This window comes from Eumetopias jubatus, unplaced genomic scaffold, assembly GCF_037043125.1.
Source record: "Eumetopias jubatus isolate StellerSeaLion01/CBP00866 unplaced genomic scaffold, mEumJub1_p1.0 scaffold_13, whole genome shotgun sequence".
Lineage (NCBI taxonomy): Eukaryota > Metazoa > Chordata > Mammalia > Carnivora > Otariidae > Eumetopias > Eumetopias jubatus.
The window spans coordinates 2,210,413-2,235,736 of record NW_028274819.1 but is presented as its reverse complement, the minus strand read 5'-3'; the positions used below and the strand labels follow the sequence as shown (position 1 = coordinate 2,235,736).

Sequence of the window (25,324 nt, the reverse complement as noted above, 5' to 3'; positions counted from 1 at the left end):
CATGCTGCCCTGAGTGTCAGCCCTGACACAAGGTCCAGGGTCCAGCTCCAGGCCAGCTCTGACCTCCGTCCCACAACCATGGCCTCTTGGCGGCCAAACCCCCTAGACATCACCGGGGCCTGTGTGTCTCACCCCTGATGGGCGGGGGGGGGGGGGGGGAGGTCTAGAATGCCTGCAGGTCCCTCAGAGGCCACCTGACCAATGCTGTCATTTTGACGAGGGGGAGACTGAGTCTCCGAAGTGGGAGGGCCGTGATTCTCATCTCCGGCCAGGAACTCAGCCTCACGGGTGTGACTGGGTCACCCTGATGCCCCCAGCCGCGATGGCTCACCCAGTCCTCTGACCTCTGTGAAGGGGGTCCCTTCAGATGCAGCTCAGAGCATGGGGATGAGGGTGACGAGAGGAGTGGCTCAGATGGCAGGACGGACCCTGCAGATGACCTACGGCTGCCTGCTGGGTGCCAGCCCACGCTGGGCGGCCAGACGGCCTCTCTCCCTGGGTGCCCTCTAACCCTGCTGGGGACTTGACCCCCAGAACCAAGCCCCGCATGAGGGCTCGCTCCCTGGGGCCAGGGGCAGAGCGCTGAGCCGCTGGCCATGCGGTCATCCCCTCAATGGCCGGCTGCCGCGCTGAGGAGCGCCTGGGCAAGGGCAGGCTGGCCGTGGAGGCCACCCCACGCTCAGGTAGGCCGGCCTGGGGCACGGGCGAGTCTGCCGCCTCTGGATGCCCACGGATGGCCGGACAGATGTCTTGACCCACGGACGGCTCCAAAGGTCCCTGCTCCTCCCATCACGTGGCTGGAAAAGGGCCATCCTGCTGGGACGCCATTCCCCAAACTCCTCTGGGAAGGGCCAGGCGCCTCGTTCTCACCAGCGGGGCGGGGCAGAGGCCAGGCGCGCATCACTTCCGGCCTGGTCTTCAGGCCTGGAGGGGGCCTGGCCCCCGCGGACGGCCCCCTGCCCCGTCTGCGCACCCACCGAGGGGAAGGAGGCTCAGACCCATGCCCAAGCCCTAGCGTGAACCTGGAGGCCTGCAGAGGGGGCCGTCTGGGTTGGAGCCCTGGGGGTCGGTCCCGGTGGGCGAGCGGCCCCAGCGGACAGAGGACCAAGCACCAGAGCCGTGCCGGGGGTCCTCCTATGTAAGTCCCCAGCCCCGGGGCTCTGCTACCCCGGGAGCGGGCCTGCGAGCCACAAGGGCACGTGATCTTCTAACGTTAGCAGACGATGCCGGACTCCCATCCAGAGCTCCATGGCCCCGTGACCCGCAGCCCCACCAGCGAGGGCCGGGAGTGCCCGGGTCCCCACACGCCCGCCAGCACAGCGCATCCCCACCCTCCTAAACTGTGACATCAGCGTGCGCTGCCCCGGCCGCTGCTGAGGGTGGGCATCCTCGCTTGGAAGGCCGTTGGCCGAAGCTGGGCGTTCTCCTGAGAGAAGCCTCCCGAGCCCGGCTCCGGGCACGGCCCGCGGAGGCTGCCCTGGCCGTGAGAAGGCCCGGCCCGGCGTCCCAGGGGCCCCGGGCAGCCCGGGCCCGGAGGGCTCTGACCTCAGGCTCCCTCCAGGAGCGCGCGGCCGCCAGGTCTCCTGGGCTCGTGGGGTTCGGGGACTCCCCGGCGGGCCCGCCCACCTCGGCCCAGGACTGGGGGTGGTGGCGCTCAGCGTCAACTGACGCTTTCATTATAGGTTTATCTTTGAAACCCTAGACAAAACAGGGCTTGTGTGGTTTGACTGAAGAGCCAGCACCTCAGGACCTCGCCATCCACTAAGACGGCTCCTCAGGAAAGAAAAAATACACTAACCTTAAAATAACCAGTTCCCAGAATAGCAGCTAATGAAGGCTTCTGAAGGGGGCCCTTTGATCAGCCAGAGCCCACGCCTTCGCCTATTTACGGCCCTGTCACTCAAGAACAGTTCCCCAGCACAGAGAGTGGTGCGGGGGAGGGGCAGAAGAAAGTGGGGGGGCTCTGAAGGGGGGCCTGTCGTGGGAGCGCCCCCACCCCGCCCGACTTCCTGATGTGACCGGCCGGAGCTGGCGGTGAGGGGCAAGATGGAGCCCAAGGTAGTTGGTGTTCTGCAAGCGGCCTGGCAACGCGGCCTCGCGCCCTGACCACTGCTCCTGACGGCCTCCTGAGAGCAGAAGTCGCGGGAGGCCTGGCGGGCGGGACACAGATGTGGTGGAAGGACCAGAGTCCCAGGCAGGCAGTGGACAGGGAGGTGTGCGTCACGGGCTCCGGGGGCTCGAGGCAGGGAATCCAGGGAACATTCTGTGCAGTGTGAGCCGAGGGGCCTGCAAGGACATGCCCCTGCTGGGGACGTCAGGGCTTATGAGGTGCCCCTCGTCTGCCTGCGTCAGGCACCCTCTCAGCACGGCGGTGCTCATGGGGCCCCTCCCTGGGTCCCCCTGGGTTGGATGCTGGGGGGGGGGGCACACGAGAGTGGCTGTGTCCAATAACCATTCAGCAGCCCCACTGGGCCCTGATTACCTGCTATGTGGCTCATGAAACCAAGGAATTGAATTTTAATTTGATTGAAGTTAAGCAAATTCAAATTTAGATTTAAGTATAGACCCCCAATTCAGTGATCAGAAAACTTTATGTTTAGAATGACTTAGGCAAGAGAACCTTTTTTAACTGTACGTTTTATATCTAAATGCAGACCGAGTAGTTCTTAGGAAAACGTAGCATCCAAACTGAGATGTTCTGTAAGCATGACACACACCCAGCTTTTGAAGAAATCATGTCAATCATCCCAACAATTTTTTTTTAATATTGATTATATATGGGAGTGATGATATTTCCAACGTATCGGGTTCAGTAAAATATATTATTATAGTGAATCTAATCTATTTTTTTCTATCTTTTCAACGGTGGCTATTAGGAAATGTTAAGTTACGTCTGTGTCTCCCACTAGATTTCTAGTGGACAACCCTGGCCTAGACTGGGGGTCAGCAAACTTTTCCATAATGGGCCCAGACAGTAAATATCATCGGTGTTGTGGATCCCATTCAGGCTGTCTTCCGTTTTAAAAACTGTTTGTTTGTTAGTTTGTTTTAAACGTGAAAACAGGTCAGGGCTGATATTTGGCCCAGAGGTCCCGGTTTGCTGGCCCCTGGCCCAGAGGCCCCTAGCTGAATTAGGCCAGTGGGCCTCGGTATAATTTAGTGTAGGAAGGAAGGAAGATTCCTCCCTTTCCGAGGGGTAGAGAGATTGTAGGAGTGGATCCTTCTCAGTCCAGCCTGCCGAGGGCTGGCGGCCCAACCCAGACCCCCTTGAGTTCCAGCATGAGACCCACTTACGACTGAGACCCCAGGGACTGGCATAAACCAGCCCTGTTGCTACCGCCCAGTCACTCCCAGGATCACGGGGGAACAGGACGCAGCAGAGTCAGGAACCAGTCTAGGGAGCTAGGACCCGGCAGCCATGAGACCCAGGCTTCCCAGAAAAACCCCACCTTCAAAATCCTGATTCTGTCTTCTGACGAGGACAAGAGCTTGTCTGATCGCATGTTAGAGAGAGAGTCTCACAGGCATTAATGAGCTCACCAGGATGTACGGGAGGTGAGAGGCTGAAGGTGCAGTGAAAGTGGGACCCACAGAGGGAAGAGTTGCCCTGAAGACATCTGATGAGCCGAGCAAACATGGCTCTCACGGGTGATGGATGGCATCCAAGCCCAGGCCTGCCCCAGGTGGGGAGTCTTACAGCTCAGCCCTACATAAAGCTGGGGCCTTCCAAGGACTCTACATTCAGTGTGAGGGTCAGTGAGAAATAACCCACTTCCCAAAAAGACTATCAAGAAAATTGCCTGCTGCTAAAGGGACCATATTTGCTCTGAGAAATCACATCCACACTTAGCTTGGAAGCCCAAACGCACACTTCCTGGGTGTATTTCTGGAAAACTTTGAGCCTAGAATTTAAAGTCTGGGATGGTAGTACCCCCACATGTGTAGCAAAGGAAGAGGTAGCCATAGATCCTCCCTGAGACCCTCAACTCCGCTAGGCCTCAAAAATATCCACAGATAGGGGCGCCTGGGTGGCTCAGTCACTGGGCGTCTGCCTTCGGCTCAGGTCGTGATCCTAGGGTCCTGGGATTGAGCCCCACATCGGGCTCCCTGCTTGACAGGAAGCCTGCTTCTCCCTCTCTCACTCCCCCTGCTTGTGTTCCCTCTCTCGCTATGTCTCTCTCTGTCAAATAAATGAATAAAATCTTTAAAAAAAATACCCACAGATAAATTTTAAGATACATAAACTTAAGATTTTAAACAAGAAGACCCTTAAAGGAAATGAAATACTACGAATGAAAACCAGCAAGGAAAAAACAAAGACCAGAGAAACAGACTCACTTAGAGTTTAGACACCAAAATTAACAGAAACAAAATATACAACAGCCACGTTCAATGCACTTCAAGAATTTTAAGTTTAAATATACAAGTGAAGATACTATAAAAACGATCTATCAGGTATGAATAAGAGCCAAATAGAAGTTTTATAAACAAAAAAATAATTGAAATTAAAAATTCCTCAGACAGGTTTAACAGCAGATCAGACACAGTTGAAGAAATAATTAGTGAATTGGAAAGTGGATCAGAAGACATTATCCAGAATATAGTATAGAGAAACAATCTGATTTTAAAATGAGAGAGGTTAAGAAGCATGGTGGGGAGTGAGGTGGTCTGCCACATGCCTCATGAAAGTTCCAGAAGGAGATAATGAGCTAATTTTCTTTTAGCTTTGGCTAAAATCTGAAGAGCTAATGACAGAGTAATTCCTAGCTCATGCCAGACACCAAATGACAGATGAAGGGAACTCACTGAATTCCAAGCAGAACAAACAAAAGAAACTCCGTGAAGACACCGTGGTGAAAATGCAGACGACTAGAACCACAGGAGCGATCTTCAAAGCAGTCAGAGAGAAGAGAAACACTGCCTTCCAAGGAGCAAGAGCTTGTCTTCACCTTTGTTCTCAGGACTAGCAGGATAAGCCGAAGAACAGTTGGATAATATTTTCAACATGCTGAGAGAAAACCGTTTTGGTAACCTAGGGTCTAGAATTTTATTCCCAGTGGAAATATTTTTTAAGAACGACAGTAAAAGAAGTCATTAAAAAAAATAAAATAAAATCCGAGAGAGTCTGACTTTCGATGAAGGAAATTCTAATAAACACTTCAGCTGGGAAAAAAGTGATCCCAGATGTAAGATCAGAGATGAAAAATAAATGATGAGTGACAAAAAAGGCAAACAGACGGGTAAATTTAAACACATATTGATTGTATGAAACACTATTATTTATGAATCATTGGGTTAAAAAATAAACATGATTGAACTAAAATATACAACAACAAAGAATATAAGTCAGCAGGAGAGTGGCTGAATCTAAAGGGTTCTAATGTCCTTTTATTACAAATGTAATAAAAAGTAACAATTAACTCTGCTATATATCCATTTAAAACGTTCTAGGTTGACATCTACAAGAATGACAATAGAATATATAACTTTAAAACCAGTAGAAGAAAAAGCAGAATGAGAAATAACCATCAACCCAACACAAGGAGCAAAATAAACATTAAAAGTGGGGCAAAATAAACATCAAAAAATTTAGTACAAAAAAGAAACACAAAATATATTGCTAGAAATCAATCCAAATATCTTAGAAATTACTTTAAGTATAAATGTGTTAAATGATTAAAAAAAAAACCTCAGCCATTAAGTGTTTGCAAAAGACATCCAAAATGTGTGCATAGGATTGAAAAGAAAATAACTTAAAAACCTGACACCAAAATAAGAAAAAAAAAATCACAAGAAAACTACAGATCAATATTCTTTATGAATACAGATACATTCTTAACAAAATATTAGCAAACTAAATACGGCAACATATAAAAGAGATTATAAACCATAACCAAGTGGGAAATGCAAAGTTAGTTTAACACCCCCAAACTGGGTATTACATACACCGTATTAATAGCATAAGGGATAAAAACCATGTGACCATCTCAAAAGATGCAGAATGGGTATTTGAGAAAATCCAACATCCATTCATGATAAGAACTCTGAACATGCTTAGAAGGAAAGATCCTCAACCTGATAAAGACCACCTATGGGAAACCTACAGCTAATATCACACTCAATAGTGAATGACTGAGTGCTTTTCTCAATTAGATATTATCTGGCTAGGGCGCCTGGGTGGCTCAGTCGTTAAGCGTCTGCCTTCGGCTCAGGTCATGATCCCAGGGTCCTGGGATCGAGTCCTGCATCGGGCTCCCTGCTCAGCGGGAAGCCTGCTTCTCCCTCTCCCACTCCCCCTGCTTGTGTTCCTGCTCTCACTGTCTCTCTCTGTCAAATAAATAAATAAAATCTTTAGATATTATCTGGCTACTTCTAGTCAACATTTTACTGGAACTTCAAGCCAGTGTAAATAGGCAAAAAGAGAAATTAAAGGCATCCAGATTGGAAGGAAGTAAAACTGTCTTTATTCACACATGACATGATTCTATATGTGGAAAATCCTAAGGAATCAACAATAACAACAAAATTTACTAAAGTTAATAACAGCAAAGTCACATCTCCAAGTGTGATATAAAAATTAAGAGTATTTTTATATACTAGTAATAATTCAAAAATGAAATGAAGGAAACAGTTCCATTAACAATAGCACCAAAAATCATAAAATATTTAGGAGTAAATTTAACAAAAGATGTGTAAGAATTGTACACCAAAAATGACATCACTGGAAGAAACTAAAGTATGGAAACTAAGGAATGGAAGGCTATAACATGCTCATGAGTTAGGAGACTCTATATTCTTAAGCTGTCAGTTTTTCCCAGATGGATCCATAGGTTCAACACAATCCCTATCAAAATCCCAGCTTGCTCGCTTTCTTTCTTGCAGTAGAAACTGACAAGATGATTCCAGAATTTGTAGAAAAATTCATAGGACTTAGAATGAGCAAAACAATTTGAGAAAGAAGAAAAAACCTGGGAGACTTACACTACCTGATTTCAAAACATACCATACGGCTCCAATAATCAAGACAGTGTAATGTGGATTTGAGGACAGGCATATAGACCAAGAGAATGGACGTGAGAATCCAGAAATAAACCCATATATTTATGCTCAATTGATTTCTGACAAAGGTGCTGTGACAGTTCAATGGGAAAAATAGTCTTTTCAACAGAAGGTGCCAAGGCCATGGGATATCTATAAGCAAAAAATTAAAAAATAAAAAAAAAATAAAGGAAATTAACTTAGACTTGACCTCACACCACACCCCAAAATTGACTGAAAATAAATTACAGACCTAAATATAACAGTTAAACCCATAAAACTTCTGGAAGAAAACGTTCATGGCCTTGGGTAGACTATCAAAAGCATGAGCTACACAAGAAAACATACACTGGACTTCATTAAGATGTAAAACATTTTTTTTAAAGAAATGATGAAGAAAATGAACAGACAGCCACAGAAGGGGAGAAAATATTTGTAAGTCGTATCTCTGATAGAGGACTTGTGTCTGGAACACATAAGCCACTCTTATGACTCAGTAACAGAACAAACAACTTAAGCAGGAAAACAGGCAAGAGAGTTGAATGCACACTTCACCAAACACGACTATGAATGTCGAATAACCACATGAAAGTCTGCTCAACATCATTGGTGATTAGTGAAATGCAAATCAAACCCACAATGAGATGTGATCACATACTCACCAGATCGGCTAAAATAAAAAAGACCACCCCTACCACATATTTGCAATGATACAGAGAAAGTGGAACATTTGTATGTTACTGGTGGGACATCAAAATGGTACAGATCCCTTTGGAAAACAGGTCAAGTTTTTTTTTTTTTAGAAAGTTGAAAAGAAACTTACCATAGAACCCATCAATTTCACTCTTAGGAACCTAAGATGTGACAATGTATGTCCATACAAAGGCTCGTAGATAACAGTCCACAGCAGCATTACCTATAATAACCCCAAACTGCAAACTATCCAAATGTCCATCAACTGGCAATTGCATAAACAAAATGTGGTCTATCCATACAACAGAATACTAGTCAGTATTAAACAGGAAAGAAAAACGTGGCACAACAAAGATGAACCTCAAGAACTTTACATTATGTAAAAAACAAAAAACAAAAAAACAAAAACAAACCCTAAACTCAGAACACCACATGTTGGACGACTCCATTTACATGAAACCTTTACAAAAGGCAAATTTCTAGCCTTACAGAAATTTAAGGAGGGCGCCTGCGTGGCTCAGTCAGTTAAGCATCCAACTCGGGTCATGATCTCAGGGTTTTGAGATGAAGCCCCATGTCAGACTCCATGCTGGGCAAGGAGTCTCCTTAAGATTCTCTCTCTCTCTCCCTCTTTCACACACACTGTCTCTCCCCCTCCCTCCCTCTCTAAAAAAAGAAAAAAAAAAGAAATTTAAGGATACAAAGACAGAAAGACCGTGTCTAGGGGTGGGAACTGGCAATGATTGCAAATGGAATTGAGAGAATTTGGGGGATGCTGAAAATGTTCTAAAACTTAGGTTTGACGATAGTTGCACATCAAATTAGAAATTTACTAAAATCTGTCGCACATTTACATCACATGAACTTTATGGCATGCAAATTATACCTCAGTAAAACTTTTAAAAAAAGATGTGCAAACAAAATTAATAGACGATAATAGACTTTAAGGGTAAAGAAAACACTGCTGGATATAAAGAGGAGGCTGTGTGATTATAAAACACTGAATCCAGCAGCGATGATATAAAAAGTTGAATATATGCATCTAGCCATAAGATCTAAAAACACATAATGCAAAAACTAACAGAAATATAAGGAAAATTAGACAAATTCCCCACAGCAGTTGGAATTTTGAGGTATTTCTCAGTATCGATGGATCAAGGAAATAACAATATTCCAATCAGAATATAGATTTCAAGAAAACAATTAGCCAGCTTGTCCTAATGGATGTAAATATAACCTTGCAGCTGACAGGGTCAGAATACACATGGTATTCAAGTACAGAAGGTCCATTTACAAAAATGGATGACTTATTGTGCCATTAAACATGTTTCACAGTATTTCAAAGGACTGGTGTCACACAATCACTTTCTGTGACAAGCAAGCAATTAGAAAACTCTCACAAACCTAACGATGACAAAAGTCACATTGTAAATAGCTGCCGGGGCAAACAAGAGGTCATCACGGAGATGAGAAAGATGTATACGTGAATGGACATTAGATTCAAATGCTACATATCAAAACTGGGGGATGCCCTTTAAGTGGTAGTTAGACAAAAATGTACAGCCTTAAACTCACACCTTAGAAATCTAGGAAGTCTGAAAATTAGTAATTATCCAACCTAAGAAGTTAGAGAAAGAGCAATAGAGGCCAAGTATTTAGAAGGAAGAAAACAAAGAGAGGTCAATGAAACAAAATCAAAACTTACAAGAGTGAGGATCAATAAAGTCAAAAGTTTGTTGACAATATTAATAAAATTGGCAAATAGCTGGCAAGCTTGACCAATGGGGGGAAAAAAGCGAAGGCACAAATAAATAATACTGGCAATAAAAAAGGTGCTTAGCTACTGATGATACGGACATTGAAATGATAATGGCAGTAAATTGGAAAACTGAGAGGAAATGTACAGATTTCTAGAATGTACAACTGAACAAAACTGACATGAGAAGAGATAGAAAACCTGCTGTCCCATAACCGCCAAGTCTTTGACTCAGAGTGTGAAGTCTTCCCATAAAGAAAGCACCAGGCCCGGATGGCTTTACCTTTAAATTTCACCAAACATTCAAAGGGGAAACAAAAATTCCGAATCCCATATAAAATGTTCTAGAATGTGGAAAAAGAGAGAACACTTCCCAACTCATTCAGTGAGCCTCACGTACATTTGACACCACATCCTGATGAAGATGGTACAGAAGGGGAGAATGAGGTTAGGTATGTATCTCATACATAGATGGCAAGGCAAAAACCCTGAAGAAAACACTAGCAGGCGGATTTCAGCTGTGTCTAGGAAATAATGCATACTTTGAAGGGCTGGTGGGGCCGGAGTCCACATGGATGGCTGGACAATGGTTGCAGAGGGAGATGACCAACACCTAGGCCCAGCAGAGAGGCCGTGGGGCTGAAGAACCGGGTGAATGGCATCTAGGTGGCTCTTGGGGGTAAGCAGGGAGGGGTTGTTGGGATGACAAGGTCTCAGGCCAGCTGGTAGCTGGTGGTGGGCGGGGGGAATGGAGGAATCCCTCTGGGCTGAGGACAGAGCAGGAGGAGCTGTGTCTGGGGCAGACGGCAGGTCCTGGGTAATTGGGCTTGTCTGGTCCAAGGGGAGGGCAAATGTGTGCTCAGCAGAGGGGTCCAGGGCCGGTGTGCTGTGGAGAAGGGGTACTCCCAGGCTGGGGGCATTTGGGTCCAGGAGAAAGGTGTGCCTGGCCAGGGTTCTAGGACAGGAGGCTGTGGAAGGAGCGTCAGATGGTGGGGGTGGGGGCCCCTTCCCACCCACGCCCTCTGAGCTGGGGCCTGCAAACCCAGGCCTTCCCTGTGTCCGGCTCTAAGCCATGAACATTTCCGGCAAAAACAGAGAAGAAAGAAATCCTCCCAGCCCACTGTGCTCCTCATATCAGCAAAAGCAGTATGAGCTGAGCTTGCAAAATAAACAGGGCTCAACATCAGCCCTGCAGCCTGTCCTGGGGACTGAGCTAAGAATACGCACGGGGGCGGAAGGTTGGAGCAGTCTTCTCCACGGCTCCCCAGAGAGCCAAGGGGACGCCTGCCTCCCGAGCAGCTCTTGAGGGGCTGGGGGCTGGGCAGGGCTGGTGTTCTCAGGACTCCTGTTCCAGGGCCTGGCCAGGCCACTCTGTCCTAATCTGTGCCGCTGCTCTGGCCAGCACAGCCCGTGGGCCTTACCGCCTGCTCCCCAACCCCCGCTCCCCAGCTTGGCCCTCCACACTGCTACCTGGCTTCTTTTCCAACAGGCCCCTCAAGGTTTCGTGTTTATGAAGCACTTTCTGGCTTCCTCTGTCTCTCTATCTCAGCTCCCCCACCCACCTGTGGCCTCCACCGGGACCGGCTCTTCACCGGACCCGCTGTGTGACCTTGGGCAACTGCTCAACCTCTCTGGGGCTCAGTTTCCCCACCCGTAAGGAAGGATTTATTTGGGCAAATGAGGGTCCTTCCTTCCCAGAAGGAGAACAACAGGAAGGAGCACGTGGAGGCTCTGGTGATTTTTAAACAGAAGCTGGCGAGGAGCTGCTCATGCCTTTCCCTTTCACTGCTAAAGGGAGGCCGGTGGGGAGCCGGCCTGAGACACGGGGAGCAGGTTCCCAACTGTGTGGGGGTGAGGCCCGTGGGGATGCAGCCTGTGGGGCGGGAATGCCAGTTTTGCTCTTCACAGCCTTGGAGCGGGGCGGGCCTCCACAGCCCAGCTGAGCCAGGCCAGGGACAGGGGCGCTAGGCACCCCAGGAACAGGCGGGCGGGGCACTCTGAGGTGGGGGGAAGCCCTCTGGCAGGCAGGAGCTGTGACAAGGGCTCCCGCGAGCAGGAAGTGCCTGGGACCCTTCTCCCCCTTGTGGCCCTTGGCCTGGACATAAGGGAAGGGGGCTCCTTGCAGGGAAACCGAGGCACCACTGGACAAGCTGAGCTAGCTTTCCCTGGTAGCTCCCTGCAAGCGGACAGCCCAGCCTCCTGCTCTCAGAATTGATCTGCTCCCGAGAATGGGGACCAGCAGCTGTGCTCCCTAAATGTCCTCCGCCCCCCCCTCCAAGCCCGTGTCCCGCAGCTGAGTGAGCGCGCCTGGGATGGGAGCTCCATCATAGCTGGGCCAGAGCCCTGCCTCCCAGTGTGAGGGCCAGGCTCCTGTCCCGCCCGCAGCCAGCCCCGCGGGGTCGGGGACGGCCCGGGGACTCTGGCCGGCTGGCACTGCTGCAGACCTGCTGGGCCCCGGAGGGCCGGGGGCGGCTGGATTTCCTGCCTCCGGCTTCCCGCAATCAGCAGGATTGCTCGGGGGTTGTTTATGGTCCCCATGGCCCTGGTGATAACTGTGATAACACGGGCCCGGGACGTGCCACCGTGCCCTCTGGACCTGGCGAGGCCCTTTCCCAGGGTCTGTCGCTGAGGAGGCCCGGGCCAGCAGCGGAGGAGGGCCGGGGCAGGCTGAGCCCATCCCTGCCAGCCCCTCGAGGGGCCGCGGGGGCTGCGATCCGGCACAGAGCACGGGCTTGGGCACCACCTGGGAGACCGCAAGCAGGTGGGTCCGGCTCTCAGACTGAGCCGGTTCCTCACAGCAGAAGGGGACGGAGACGGCACAACCCCAGTCTCCCTGGTCACCGTGCATGTGGATGTCCCAGAGTCCTCACGGCCCAGCGGTCACCCCTCTCCTGGGGGCCGAGCCCACCGGGGGCTTTGTTCCCAAACCTTGCCCCCAGGGATCAGGGACTCCGGAAAATACTTCCCTTTGTTGTTCAGATCTGAAGAAACGAGGGCGTGTACGTAATTCCCTATCCTGGAGGCCGGTGCAGGCCCCACACTGACCGGGGCCAACCAGGCCATCCTGGGGGTCAGACCCGGGCAGGCAGCTGGATGTCTGTTCCTCTAGCCTCAAGAGGGGGCGCTGCTCCAGGAGACCCTACCCCCTACCCACGGTCACCCCCAGAGGACACCAGGCTCTAGTCTGAGCTTCAAGGGGTGGCCTGCCCTGAGAAGCAGTGGGCGGAGCATAAGAAAGCTCTAGAACAGCAGGGCAGGAGGTCAAGGAGAGGTGAGCGCATCTAGAAGCTGGTGCAGCAGCGGCCACGCCCAGGGCCGCTGGGGCAGGGAGGCCCGTGCACCCAGGGGCCACCATGAGTCCCATCAGCAGTGGGGGCCAGTCAGCAAAAGCTCCTTGGCCAGGGTGCCAGGGCTGGGTGAGGAGGTTGGACAGAGGGGCCTGGGTCTATTCTCTGCTCTACCTCGGCTTCCTCTGATGTCTAGAAGCCCCCCACAGGGTGCCTGGCCTGCTGTACTGGGGTGGGCCACCAGCAGCTCCTAGCGGGTTATGCCAGCCCCCAGCCCCTGGCCCCGAGAAGAGCGCGTGCTGAGGATACCCTTGTTCAGTGGAGGATCCCCAGGCCTCTGATACCTGTCGGCTGCTGATGTGACCTCTCCTGCTCACATCCTGCCAGATAGGGCCATCTGCCACTGGGCCATCTGCCTGAGAGCAGGCCAGGTACCTGCCTGGTTGGGGCCTGCACTGCCCGGGGGGCCAGGTCCCCTAGCAGGCCACATGTTGGGGGTCACACAGTCTCAGCTGGCTAGGCCCAAAGTGAGGGCCCCTGTGGGCACCTGGACAGTGGTTCTCCCTCTCTCTATCTGGGTCCATCCGGCGTCATGGCCCCACGGCCAGCAAAGGTCAGGGCAGATGATGCAGGTGGGGAAGGGGTGATGTTGCAGGCCGGGGCCCGGGGTGGGGTGGGGACAGGGAGCTGTGCCCCTGCCCTGCCTGCCCAGCTTCAGCAGGGATGGAAGTGGGCCAGAGCCCGGGGTTGCCAAGGAAACCGGGCAGCAGACACAGGCCCTGCCCAACAAAATCCCTCTATTTTTAGTCTCCCAGCTACTTTCAGATAAAGCCCGTGTAGACCGACGAGCTGTCGGGCAAGATAACGGCCCCCTCCAAACCACGGACACTTCACAGAGTGGGCCTGAGCCTGAGAAAGGCTCCCTCGGCCCCCCAGGACACCCCGGGAGGAGGCTCCCACGCTGAGAGGCCCACAAGCCTGCCGGAGACATGGAGGCATCCCGGTGGCCGAGGGGCCCGTGCTTGAGCAGAGGGAGCGCGGGCTTCACGGCAGAGGAAGACCCCCAGGCCCCGCGTTCCACCTGGATACTGAGCGGGGCCTTGGCCAGCACGGAACCCCTCCCAGCACGGTCTGCACCCTACCGTGGAGGGTCCTTGAGCCTGCAGCCCCAGCTCCCCGCCGACGCACCCCGACGCACCCTTGTGCCACTCTCAGCACCTCTGACCTCTCTGAGCCCACATGGCGGTGGTGTAGACGGCACTGCCCACCCCACCGTGCCCTGGGTGGCCTCAGCTACTCCCGAGAGGGGCCTGGGGGCACCGGGCCCCACTTGTCAGTAAGGATGCCGCATGCCAGAGGTCCTACAAACCAGGTCCCAGGGGATTGATGCCCGCTTCGTGTGGGGGAGTGGACATGAACCCCAGCTCAGGGAGACCCATATGAAACGCCCTGAGCACAGGCCGGGGGGCAGGGAGGCCCGCACACGGGTTTGGGACACAGGTGGGAGAGTGAAGGGCTGCTGTGGCCGCCGCCCCAAGGACCAGGACCGTCATCAGAGCCCGCGTGGCCCGGGACTCCCGCGCCTACCTTGTCTTCCACCCGGTTCAGGCGGGCCCCGATGGTGTTGCTGCCGCGGTCCTTGCTCTTCTCTGTGGGGTGGAGCACCCAAATCAGGGATGTGTGTGTTGGCAGCATGGGGGTACTTGAAGGGAAGGGTGATGGGGGGGTGGCCTGGGGTCAAAGGTCTGCACTGTGAGCACCGCCACAGTGGGAACCCTGGGAGGCGTGGGGGGTGGCTGGGCAGGGTGCCCCGCAGGGCCTTGGAGAGCCTGGCACACAAGGACGGCACGGCCCTGCGGGGGCTGCGGGCATGTGTGGACGCACCCCGTGTTACGGCACTGTGTGGATACGGCGTGTTGCAGGGGCGGAGGGTCTGTGGCGACCCTGCGGTGGGTAAGCCTGTGGGTGCCGTTGCCCCAACAGCATTTGCTCACTTCCTGTCTCTGTGCCACATTTTAGTAATTTGTGCCATGGTTCAAGCATTTTCATTATTCTTTGTCGTGGTGATGCGTCATCTGAGACGAGCCCCACTGGCGGCTCAGGTGACGGCCGGCACTTATTAGCAACAGTCCTTTTGGGTGAGGTCTGCTGGTTGGTTTTCCCAGATGCAGAGCCGTTGTACACAGCGGACTACGCTAGGGCGTAACTCTAACTTTTATCTGCCCTGGGAAGCCCTGAAATTCTTTCGACCCGCTTTATCGCGATACTTGCTTTATTGCGGTGGTCTGGAACAATCCTGCCGGATTGCTGACGTGGGCCTGAACATTCTGCGTGCCCCCCCACCCCCGCCCCCGCCACGCTGGCCTCGCCCAGCTGCCCTGCCATCCGGCCCCCGCTGAGCCGCGGCTCCCACTGCAACTTGGGTTGGGCGACCCACGGAACTGGCCTGGCCCCGTCCTCCCTGGAGGGAGCCGTAGGCCTGGTCCGGGGAACACGAGGGGTCAGGGCTGGAGAACGGCCCCCGCCCTGCTGCTGATGCTGCTGGCCCCTCAGGCCCTCGGGGCTGGCTACTCACCTGCATGGTGGTCACACCTGGATCTCTGAGGGCCTAGAAAAGCCCACTGTTTAAAGGGATCCTGCACTAATGGAAAATTCCTTTGTAAAGCACATGCCTAGGCACTTGGTCCAGGGTGGGGTCCACCTGCCCCCTCTGCGTGTGGGCCTGTCCTGCGCTTCCAAGGCCCTGGTGGCCCATTCTGAGGGGGAGAGGCGGGTGTGGGTGCCGGGGGGGGGAGGGGGAGGCAGGGAGTCTTGATGAGGAAACCCACCTGAGACGGAGATGAAGAGGGAGGGCTTCCCGATAGACTGGTCCAGCCTGGGAGGGAGGGAGGGAGGCAGATGGACACCAGCTCATGCTCGGCCCAGACACCACACACACACCCAGCCCGTCAGTGGGTGGATAGGCCAGGTACCCAGCAGGGCAACAAGCCACCCACCCCTCCTGGGGACACCCACCATTGCCACCCACGAACCTGCCACGGGGCCTCACGGGCCCCAGAGGCCCATAGTACTGTGGGGAGCTCAGAGGCAAGGGGCAGTAGTTGGGCAGTCCCTTAGGCTTCCTCCCTGGGCAGGGCAGGGACTCAGGACAGCCCCGGGTCCCGTCATTGCTTTGTAAGAGGCCCAGGCCAGGCACCTCAGCCATGCTCAGAGAGACCGGCCTGAGAATGGCCCTTCCAGGGTGAGGCCCGGTCACGGAGCTGAGAGGGCTTCATGTCCCTACAGTGGGTTAGCCATGGTAGGGGGCAGCCTGACCTCTGGTTGTGGTCAGGACGGGCACAGTGTCCCAGCCATACCCTGGGACACAGCGGGGTGAGGTTCCCAGGCAAGCCCACCAGAGAGGTACAGCTGGTCTGAGCCTGTGTAGGCCCTGAGACCACACTGCTTCCATGGGAACAGCTCTCCAGGCTGGACACTGGAGGCTGGACGCTGGCGTCTCCCAGTGGTTAGGGTTCCGGGCTCCAGGTCCAGGACGGGGAGGCCTCAGACGCGTAGCCCCGGGGGGCGGGACTCTGTGCGGCAGGCCCGGCCTCCCTCGCTCCGGGGTGCTGTGGTAGGAGGTGGGCGTGCGGGGTATCCTGCGGCTCTGTGGGGGCGGCTGGCTGCCGAGCCGGTACCGCTGGAGTGAGACGGTAGGGGATCCCCGCCCAGCCACCCCCCGTCCTTGCAGATCGCCCCTGGCGCCCAGGCCCACCTTCTCTGCAGCTCTTTGATGCGCACCATGAGGTTGAGGTGGCCCTGGGAGTACTGCTCGATGACGTCCCGCACGTCGTAGGGTTTCCGCGCTTGCTGCAGGCCACAAAGACCGTCACTCCCTGTGCCGCGCCCGGTTGGCCCAGCGCTGCCCGCCGGCAGGGGACCTCTCAGGGACTTAAGGAGACCACCCCTGTGGTGCAACGGGGCTGTCCTGGCCCAGGGCGCGCGCAGGGGCCCCCTCACCCCCAGGCCTTGGTCTCTGGGGCTTGGGGATCCCAGGCTGGCGACTTGGCCTCTCTGGGCCTTTGCTTCCTGCCCACTCACTGCAGGGCCCCTGCCTGCTTCCCCTTTGCAGGTTACCAGCCCCTGTTCTTGGGAAGAACCCGCCCAGCTGCTGGACCAGGAGGGGCCCAGCTTTGTGCAACCACTGTCTTCCCGGCCCCAAGCTGGGCCCTGACACTCGCACAGCTCTCTGGGTGGGGGAGAGCCTGCAGAGGTGGCCCTGGGTGACAGCCCCGCCTGTCGTGCCCGCTCTCCACGACAGGCTGCCTGCTGGGGCTCCGAGGCTGCCAGAGCAGAGGGGATGCTCCCCCAGCAGGCCTGGGGCAGGGCAGGGCAGCTGACCCCACGGCACCTCAGCTTGGCACCAGCTCTGAGCCCATGAATGCATATGTGGCTCAGGTGAAATCACCAGAAACCACAACAGAGAGAATGAGGCGTCTCATGATGTCGGCAAAACCTCAAGCCACATTTATGGCCCCGTTCCCAGGAGCCCGTGGGCAGAGGGTCTCCCCCAGGTAGCGGCAGGCTGGCTGAGTGGGGGGGTTGATGGCCCAGAAGGCCCTTCACCCACACAAGCCAGGCACTGGTGCGTGGGAACACAACCCCTCTATCCAAGGGGCCACGGGGACGCCTGGTCGGGTGGGGCCCAGGGCCTCATCAGCACTGGAGTCCACATTAGCCATGAGCCTGGGGTTACTGCCTCTTGCTGGGGAGGGCAAAGCCCCGGAGGCAAGCCAGATAGCTTGGCGGAGGAGGCTGGCCCGGGGCAGAGGCCACGAGGAACGAGGTTCAGAGACCCACCGAGGGTCTGGGCCGGGTCTCCTCCCCGGGGGACCCTGGGGACATGTCCTCCCTGCCCAGCAGAGACCTACCCCTTCTTGCGGTGCCCCCCTCCCCCTGAGACGGGGGCTCCCCTAATCTGATGGCATGGCCAGCCCTGCTTTCCCAGAAACATGGGGTACCCCGGAGGACACCTTCTTCACATCCCGGGTTGCACTTCTGATGTGCCCAGGGGCTCTGCCATCTACATGGGCAGCTCGGCAGTGTTCTGGCGGTGCCCCCGCTAGGATTCTGGACTCAGAATTCCAAGGCAGAGGCCTTCTTCCTCCCAGGGGCTGGAACCCAGAAGTCCAGGGGGTCCCTGTCCTCCCACGTGACCTACCAAGTGGGGCCCTCGGCCCTCACAGGCAACACACAACCCCTCTCTGGGCCCCAAATCAGGCCCCTGAGGTTGGTGGGGAGGGCTGGGATTGACCTGATCTTCCCCAAAGCACAGCTGTGTCCCTGATAGGACTTGCCACCCTTGGGGCCCATGCTGGGCTCCAGAACCACCTGCATCATCTTGTGGGCTACATCCAAGGCCTGTCATGAGATCATAGGGGCGGGCATGGGAGAGGATTCTAGGCGGACCCTCTGCCCCCCCCCCCCCACGCTCAGCTGAATGATAGTCATAAGAGCAACACTTAGGTACAGGCTAGCGATAATGTCCCCAGATCTTAGTTTTTCCTTCTGCAAGATGGGGGTGCTGAGTCCCACCCCTCCCTTCTGTAAGATGGGGTGCTGAGCCCCGGCCCCCTTCTGTAAGATGGGGTGCTGAGCCCCGGCCCTCCCTTCCGTAGGATGGGGTGCTGAGCCCCGGCCCTCCCTTCCGTAAGATGGGGTGCTGAGCCCCGCCCCCCCTTCCGTAAGATGGGGTGCTGAGCCCCGCCCCCCCTTCCGTAAGATGGGGTGCTGAGCCCCGCCCCCTTCTGTAAGATGGGGTGCTGAGCCCTGGCCCTCCCTTCTGTAAGATGGGGTGCTGAGCCCCGCCCCCTTCTGTAAGATGGGGTGCTGAGCCCCGCCCCTCCCTTTGTAAGAGTCTGTGGGCCTCCTCAGTGCGCACGCAGAAGGTGGCCCTGGGTCATGACAGTCAGCCTCCCGAGGGCCACAGGGCCCTGTGAGGCCTGAGGCTCTTGCAGGCACGCCAGCGAGGTCTGGGCCAGGGCGCGGGCTGCGTTCAGAGCTCTGGGGGTGCGGGCCTGGCCTGGGGCGGGGTGGAGCACAGTGCTGGGCTGGGCCCCCAGACAGGCTGGAGAGCATGGGCCGTTGCCTGTAGGTGAATGTGGGCACCTGAGTGTGTCAGGAGCTTGTGTGATGCACATGTGTGTCTCTGGGAAGGCCCGAGAGAGAGCGTGAGAGAGACGGGGGGAGAGTATGAGCACGTGCCCGAGGGTGTGTCCGCAGGAGAGGGTTGGCGGCTGGACTCGGCTCTGGGGGGCAGGGGGGCTCAGAGCCCAGGCCACAGAAGGGTCAGTGCTGCCTGGCTGACCCCCAGGACCCATGTCCCGGCGGGGCCCCAGGCGCCCTGAGACTTATCTTGGAGCCGCTAGTCCCCCCGGGTCTGGTCCGCACTCCTGGAGGCCTCTGTCAGGGGCGGCCTGGGGCCCCGCTGGAGAAACCATCTCCGCTCGTTCTCTCCAGAGCTCATTTCCTCTGGCGGCAGCAGCAGGAGCCTGAGATGAGCCGAGATAATGCAGGGCTGTCCAGAGGGACCGATGGTGGACATGGGAGTTCAAGGCAAACTGGAAGGGCTAAGAGCCTCTGGCTCCTCCGGCCAGACACAGGGGCGGCCCGCCGGGCACTTATCGGCCAGGCAGTGAGGCAGGGGGGCGGGGGTGGGGGGCGGAGGGCCACCCGCCACGTCTGCAGCCCCTGAGGCCGGGGGCGGGGGCGGGGTGCATGCAGACAGACAAACAGGCTGCTATGGGGGAAGGGAAGACATCCCTGACAGCTGGGCCTGGGGTGGAGGCTGCCCTGCAGCCCGCAGAGCTCCTCACTGCCAGGCGCCCCCCGCCACGGCCGCTCCCCCCGTGGGTCCCTCCTCCCTGTGGCAACAAGGGCCAGCTGGTGAGGCTGAGGCCGCCCCAGGCCCCCGCTTTGCTCGAGAGCCTCTGTACCCCACCAGGGCAAACAGGGAGGCTCTCAGGAGCGTCTCCATTCAAAGGGCCCCACCTGCTTTTTTCAGGGGCCCCAAGGGTCCTGGGCACAGGGTGGGGCAGAAAGTAGGGAAGGTAGGGTTGCCCGGCCTGCCTCTGGGGATCACTTGCAGGGCCCTGGCCTGTGTCCGGCAGCAGGAAAGGGGACTCCCAGCCTGGAAGGAAGTACGGGGCCCCTGCTGATGCCCACGGGCAGTTTCCTTGCCCGCATTTCGGGGACAGGGTGCTCCCCAAGTCAGCTCCAGCCATGGTGGGTGCCCATCTGCCAAGGACAAACTCTGTCCTGAGCTGGAAGCTGCCCACGTGACCCCTGAACTGGGCCTGCCAGAAGCCTCAAGTTTCTGCCTGCTGTGCTGGGTGCCCCTAAACCCGGCAAGCCCACTGCCCACCCTGGCACAGCCCCCCAGTTCCCGCTGCGCCTCGGGCAGTGGGTTCTAGGCTGCCTTGCAGGGCCCTGCTCTGGAGCCTCAGTGGCCTGGCTTCTCGGGTAGGGGCCATCCCCATTCTAGAAGATTCCCCACTGACCCCCCTCCTGAGTCCCGCCCCCTGCTCTACCAGGTTGATGTCTGGGGTTTTAGTTGTCACGGCTAGGCTGCTGGCCAGTGAGGGTACTACATCCTGGCCCTTCCCAGGGCCTCCCCCATGCTGCCCAGAGTGGACCCCTGCAGGGGCTTCTTGCAGCCCCTTCCCCACCAGGAAGGTGCTGGTGCTGCCAGGAGGTGGGCCCCTTCTCTTCCAGTGCCCCTTCAGCTCCCTGCCCTTCCAAGCTGCCCCTCTGCCTCTGAGAAGGCAGGCCATGGACTTCAGATACTCTAGATCTCTGGGGCCATCATGTCTTCCCCAGGATACCATCAGGGGGACCTCCGGGGGCCAGCCAAGAGTGGCATTTACTGTGCCTCATGTGTTTGGGCAATGAGAAGTCCCAGGCCCTCGTGGGACCCTCGGCACAATTTGTCCCAGTTTGGCGGTGAATGGCCTCCCTGCCCGGAGGCATCAGGCGGGCAGGCAGCAGAGTACCACCGAGGGACTGTGTGTGCGAGCCACCCCTGAGACGGTGGCCAGCTGCTGAGCCCCGAGGGCTGCACACGGCACTTGTCAGAGGGAGGAGCACGGTGGCCAGGCCTTCTGGAAGGAGAATGGACGCCCCTGAGGGTCCCCATTTCTGAATTCCACATGCTCTCAGGGTGAAGGCTGAGCCAGGGACCTCCTCAGACCAAGGACTGTCCCCACAGCAGAAGGAAGGAGCTGAGCCTGCTACCAGCTGGCTTTCTCTGGGGCCCTTCGGCTCCAAGGGCTCCAAGGGGCGGCTGCAGAAGACCTGGCCCTAGAGGGAAGGGGATGGGGAAGGGCAACCCTCCGGCTCCAGCCCCACCAATGGAGGAGCCCTTCCCTCTCCCTGTAAAGGGGAGGCCACCCCCTGGGGCACAGGCAGGGCCAGGCTACCCTTCTGTTCTCCTGACTCCCATTGGGGGAAGGGGGAGAACAGCGCCAGGAGCATTGACTCCAGGGGACAGGGCTCTGGAGTCGAGGGGACCCCACTTTCTGCCCAGGTGATGTGGGGCAGGCTTGGTGCCCTCTTTGTCACTCCCGAACCATCTGCCAGTCTATTAGGGGAGAGAAGGCTGAGTCCCTGAGGCTCTGCGTGCATGCAGCTTTAGGCTGGACCTCGGGGCAGGGTCCTTCCAGGGGCGCGCTGTCTTAGAGACGAACAATGAAGTCGTTTCAGGGTATTTGGTGAGTGAAGGGTCAGGTCTAGGGTGTGGCACGGTATGGAGGCCTTGTAGGCTTTGCCGTGGGTGGGAGAGGAGCTCCCGCACCTGGCCCAGGGCAGAAGGGCTTAGTGTAGGACTCACCTGGAATTTCTTCTTGGCTACAAAGTACTGCATGCGCCGAATGACCTTGATGGTGGCCCGGTGGTGCTCCCGCAGCCTGCGGTGGGGAATGGAGGAGGTGTGAGTGGCCCCCTGTGACCGTCATCCTGTGCCCAGCACTTTCAGACGCTTGGCGCCTTCCCAAGTGTCTCCTGCTGCATGCGGGCCGGGCCCTTCCAGAGACACGGAGAATGTCCAACCCCATGGGATGGAGGACTTCAAGGCTCCATATTGGTGGGGGAGGAGGGCAGGCCAGAGGCAGGAGACTTTTAATTAGCAGGATGATCCCAGAGGGACCCTTGCCTTGCCCGTTGCTTGGAAATGGTGCGGGAGTCAGTGTCCTGGGTTCACACGGGCTGTGCCTCTGATGCACAGAAGAACCACGGAAGCTTCTTTTCACCCTTGGGCCTCAGGCTCCTCACCAGTATAATGGGGAGGGAGTGCAAACAGAACGCGCCCAAGGCCCCTTTCAGCTGGAACATTCTATGTCCCCACACATGGGCACACACTTGGAAAATGTAGGGGCTATAGGACAAATTAGCCAGATAATTACTACCTGAGTCACTCTGTCAGGAGGTTGCATTGTTTCCCCTCTCAAGTGCCTTCTAGAAACCTAGATCCTTCTAGAAACAAAGATCTTTCTAGAAACATCAAAAAAGGAAACATGACTGATGACGTGCATAGAAAAAAGTCTGGAAGGAACTACACCCACATGGAGGCATTGGGGCTTTGGCCACCAAGACTGCATGTGACCAACCCTCTGCCAGGAACAGTGCTCTGCCCTGCATCTTTTATACGCTGGAGGAAAACCAAATTATGTGTAGGGAGATAATATCATGGAGCCTTTACATATTTTTATACTGAAAAACCTGAAAGCCAAGGGAAAAAATAGACCACAGAAACAGATCTTGAGGTGTGGCAGATTCAGTGGCCCAAATGCTTGTAGCTCCTCTGTCAGGAGATAGAGTTGGTTTTCTCACTACTTGAATTTGGGCTGACATTGACACTTGCTCTGACAAAAAGAATGCTGGGAAGTCACACCGTGTATGACTGATGTGCTCTTGGAATGTGGCCACGTGAACCAGACTGAGCTGGGTGGCTGGAGAGGCACGCCAGTCAAGAGTCAGTATCAGGGAACAGACATGGGAGTAAGGCCGTCTCTGACCATTCAGCCCCAGTCGGCCTCCAGATGACTGTATCTGCATGAACGTGCACCCAAATCCAGCACAACAACCTCCCCACGGAGCTGACCCCAAATTGCTGACCCACGGAATCGTGAGCAAGAAAACGAGTTGTGGTCCTGAGCCACCATATTTAGGTGTGGTTTACTAGGCGGTGATAGATTGCAGATAAAGAAATTAGGAGCCCCACATGGGACCCAGTCATATCAAGATCCTCAAACATATGGTGCTGGTTTGGAGACCAGGCACTGGGCAGATGATGGAAAAAAATGGCAGATCCTAAGATGCTGGACCTCGAGCATGATGCCGTCATTAATTGGAGGATACTCTGAGGTGTCCTGGAGGGGTGAGTGAATTTTTCGCTGGGAGGAATGTAAAAAGTTATGGCCCAAGGGCAGCCTGGTGTGGATCAAAGATGGGTGCAGATCATGGCGGAAGTGGACCATGTTCTCAAGAGCCCTCGTAGCTCCCACTGTTGTCCTGTCAGAATGCTGCAGCCACGTGGACGTGTCTGAGCCAGGCTGCTGGAAGAGCAACGTGCAGGAGAGCTGAGACCACCCGGTCCTGCCGAGCTGCTGCTCGGATGAACCCAGGGGAGACCACCCAGATGAGCAGCCCAAAATGCTGACCCACCGGCTCACGAGCAAACAGATGGCTGTGGTTTGCTTCAGAGCTTTTAGATAAAGACTTTAAAATAACCATGATTAATTGGTTCAAGAAGATAGATGGAGTATGTCACCCAAGAAATAAAATCTGTATTAAAAATAATAAAATGGAAATTCTAGAACAGAAAGGAACTATACTGGAAATTAAGAATGTAGCAGACGAATTTGATAGCAGAGGAGATGCACAAGAAAGGAATGCGTGTGAACTGAAAGGGAATTGCCAGGTGGGGGCATGGAGACAAAATGGAATTAAACATACTGAAAAAAGGCAAGATGTGGGAGATAGGATTCCTATACACGTGGAATCCCAGAAGGAAAGGAGGCAAAAGGGAGACTCAGTGGCTGAGAATTTTCCAAAAATGATGGAAGACATCAGGCTGCAGATGCAAGCAGCTCTTTGGATCCCCAGGCTTATCAGAGTAACACTGCTGAGACCAAAGGCACGGGGAATGTCACAGAAGCAGTGCAGAAGGGGATGGGGACAATGACACATTATCCTGATGACTGGCTTTTCAACAGAAACGATAAAAGCCAGGAGACATCTTTTTTTAAGATTTTACTTATTTATTTGAGATAGAGAGTGAGAGAGAGAGAAAGCATGAGCAGGGGGAGGGGCAAAGGAAGAGGGAGAAGCAGGCTCTCTGTTGAGCAGAGAGCCCGATGAGGGGCTCGATCCCAGGATCCTGAGATCATGACCTGAGCTGAAGGCAGATGCTTAACAGAGTGAGCCACCCCGGCGCCCCGCCAGGTGCCATCTTTAAAGTGCTCAAGGAAAATTACTATCAACTTAGCATCCTAGACCCATCAAGTATACACTTAAGGATGAAGAAGAAATTGAAGTAAGCAAATCCTGTAGGATTCTACTCAGATGAGATCCCTAGAGGAGTCAGATTCAGAGGGACAGACAGCAGGGTGGTGGGAGCCAGGGGCTGGGGAGGCAGACGGGGAGTTGGTGTTTCGTGGGGACAGAGCTTCAGGTTCACAAGATGAAAAGGTTCTGGAGACAGAAGGTGGGGATGGCTGCACAACATGTGAATGTGCTCAGTGCCCCTGAGCTGTGCAAAAGAATGGTTAAGATGCTATATTTTATGTTATGTATATTTTACCACAATAAAAAAAAGAAGCTGAAACCAAAACCAAGAGAATTCACTGCTAGGAGAACTGCACTGGAAGAATGATTCAGGGGACAGGCAGAGAAAAATCATCCCAGAAGGCAGCATGGGAATACAGGAAGGAGTTAAGAACACATAAAAAGGACAGATTTATGAGAAAGTTTCAATTTGTATTGACTGAAATGGTAATGCTTCATGAGGTTTAACCATTACTAGAGACAAAGAGGGATATTTCATAATTTTAAACAATGGTCAGTTCGGGAGAAAGGTATCAACCCTAAATCTGCATGCACTTAAAAACTGTATACATACCTGCATCTGTATATGCAGAGCAGAAACACATGATAAAAATAGCATAAAAGGCAGAGGGTACGGATGGGGTCACACAGCTGTGAGTACCTCGGGCTGTAGGGAAATGGTAGAAGTGCTAATCTGAGGTCGACCCTAATGAGTCAGGGTGTCAACCACTGATAGAATAATGGAACTATGTAACAGTGCCAAGTTAACAGAGAATACAAATGAAATAGTATCGATATTTGATTAATCCAGAAGAAGCAGGAAAGGAGATAAGGAAGAAGTGATGAGACAGACCTGGAGTGTAAGGCAGTGGAGTACATGCCCTACAAGGGGACAAGACATTTCAGTGAAAGGACCAACACTATCAGACAGGGTTCAAAAGGCAACTTGATGTTGCTTATAAATCTATAT

The 25,324-nt window shown here is 54.6% G+C and overlaps 1 protein-coding gene across 6 annotated transcripts in view; it reads right to left on the bottom strand.

Moving 5' to 3' along the window:
- The window catches only part of KCNQ1 (potassium voltage-gated channel subfamily Q member 1), a 315,307-nt gene that overhangs the window by 55,960 nt on the left and 234,023 nt on the right, over window positions 1-25,324 (bottom strand). For 5 of the 6 annotated variants that reach the window (XM_088017545.1, XM_028117975.2, XM_088017544.1 and 2 more), the window contains 4 exons: window positions 21,641-21,716; window positions 16,529-16,623; window positions 15,603-15,649; window positions 14,362-14,423 (listed from right to left, as the gene is read on the bottom strand). In XM_088017545.1, coding sequence (XP_087873671.1) covers window positions 14,362-14,423; window positions 15,603-15,649; window positions 16,529-16,623; window positions 21,641-21,716 — 280 coding nt within the window. Of the gene's footprint in view, window positions 1-14,361; window positions 14,424-15,602; window positions 15,650-16,528; window positions 16,624-18,637; window positions 19,305-21,640; window positions 21,717-25,324 lie in introns of those variants that run through there. The other variant, XM_088017543.1, reaches the window with a different exon arrangement.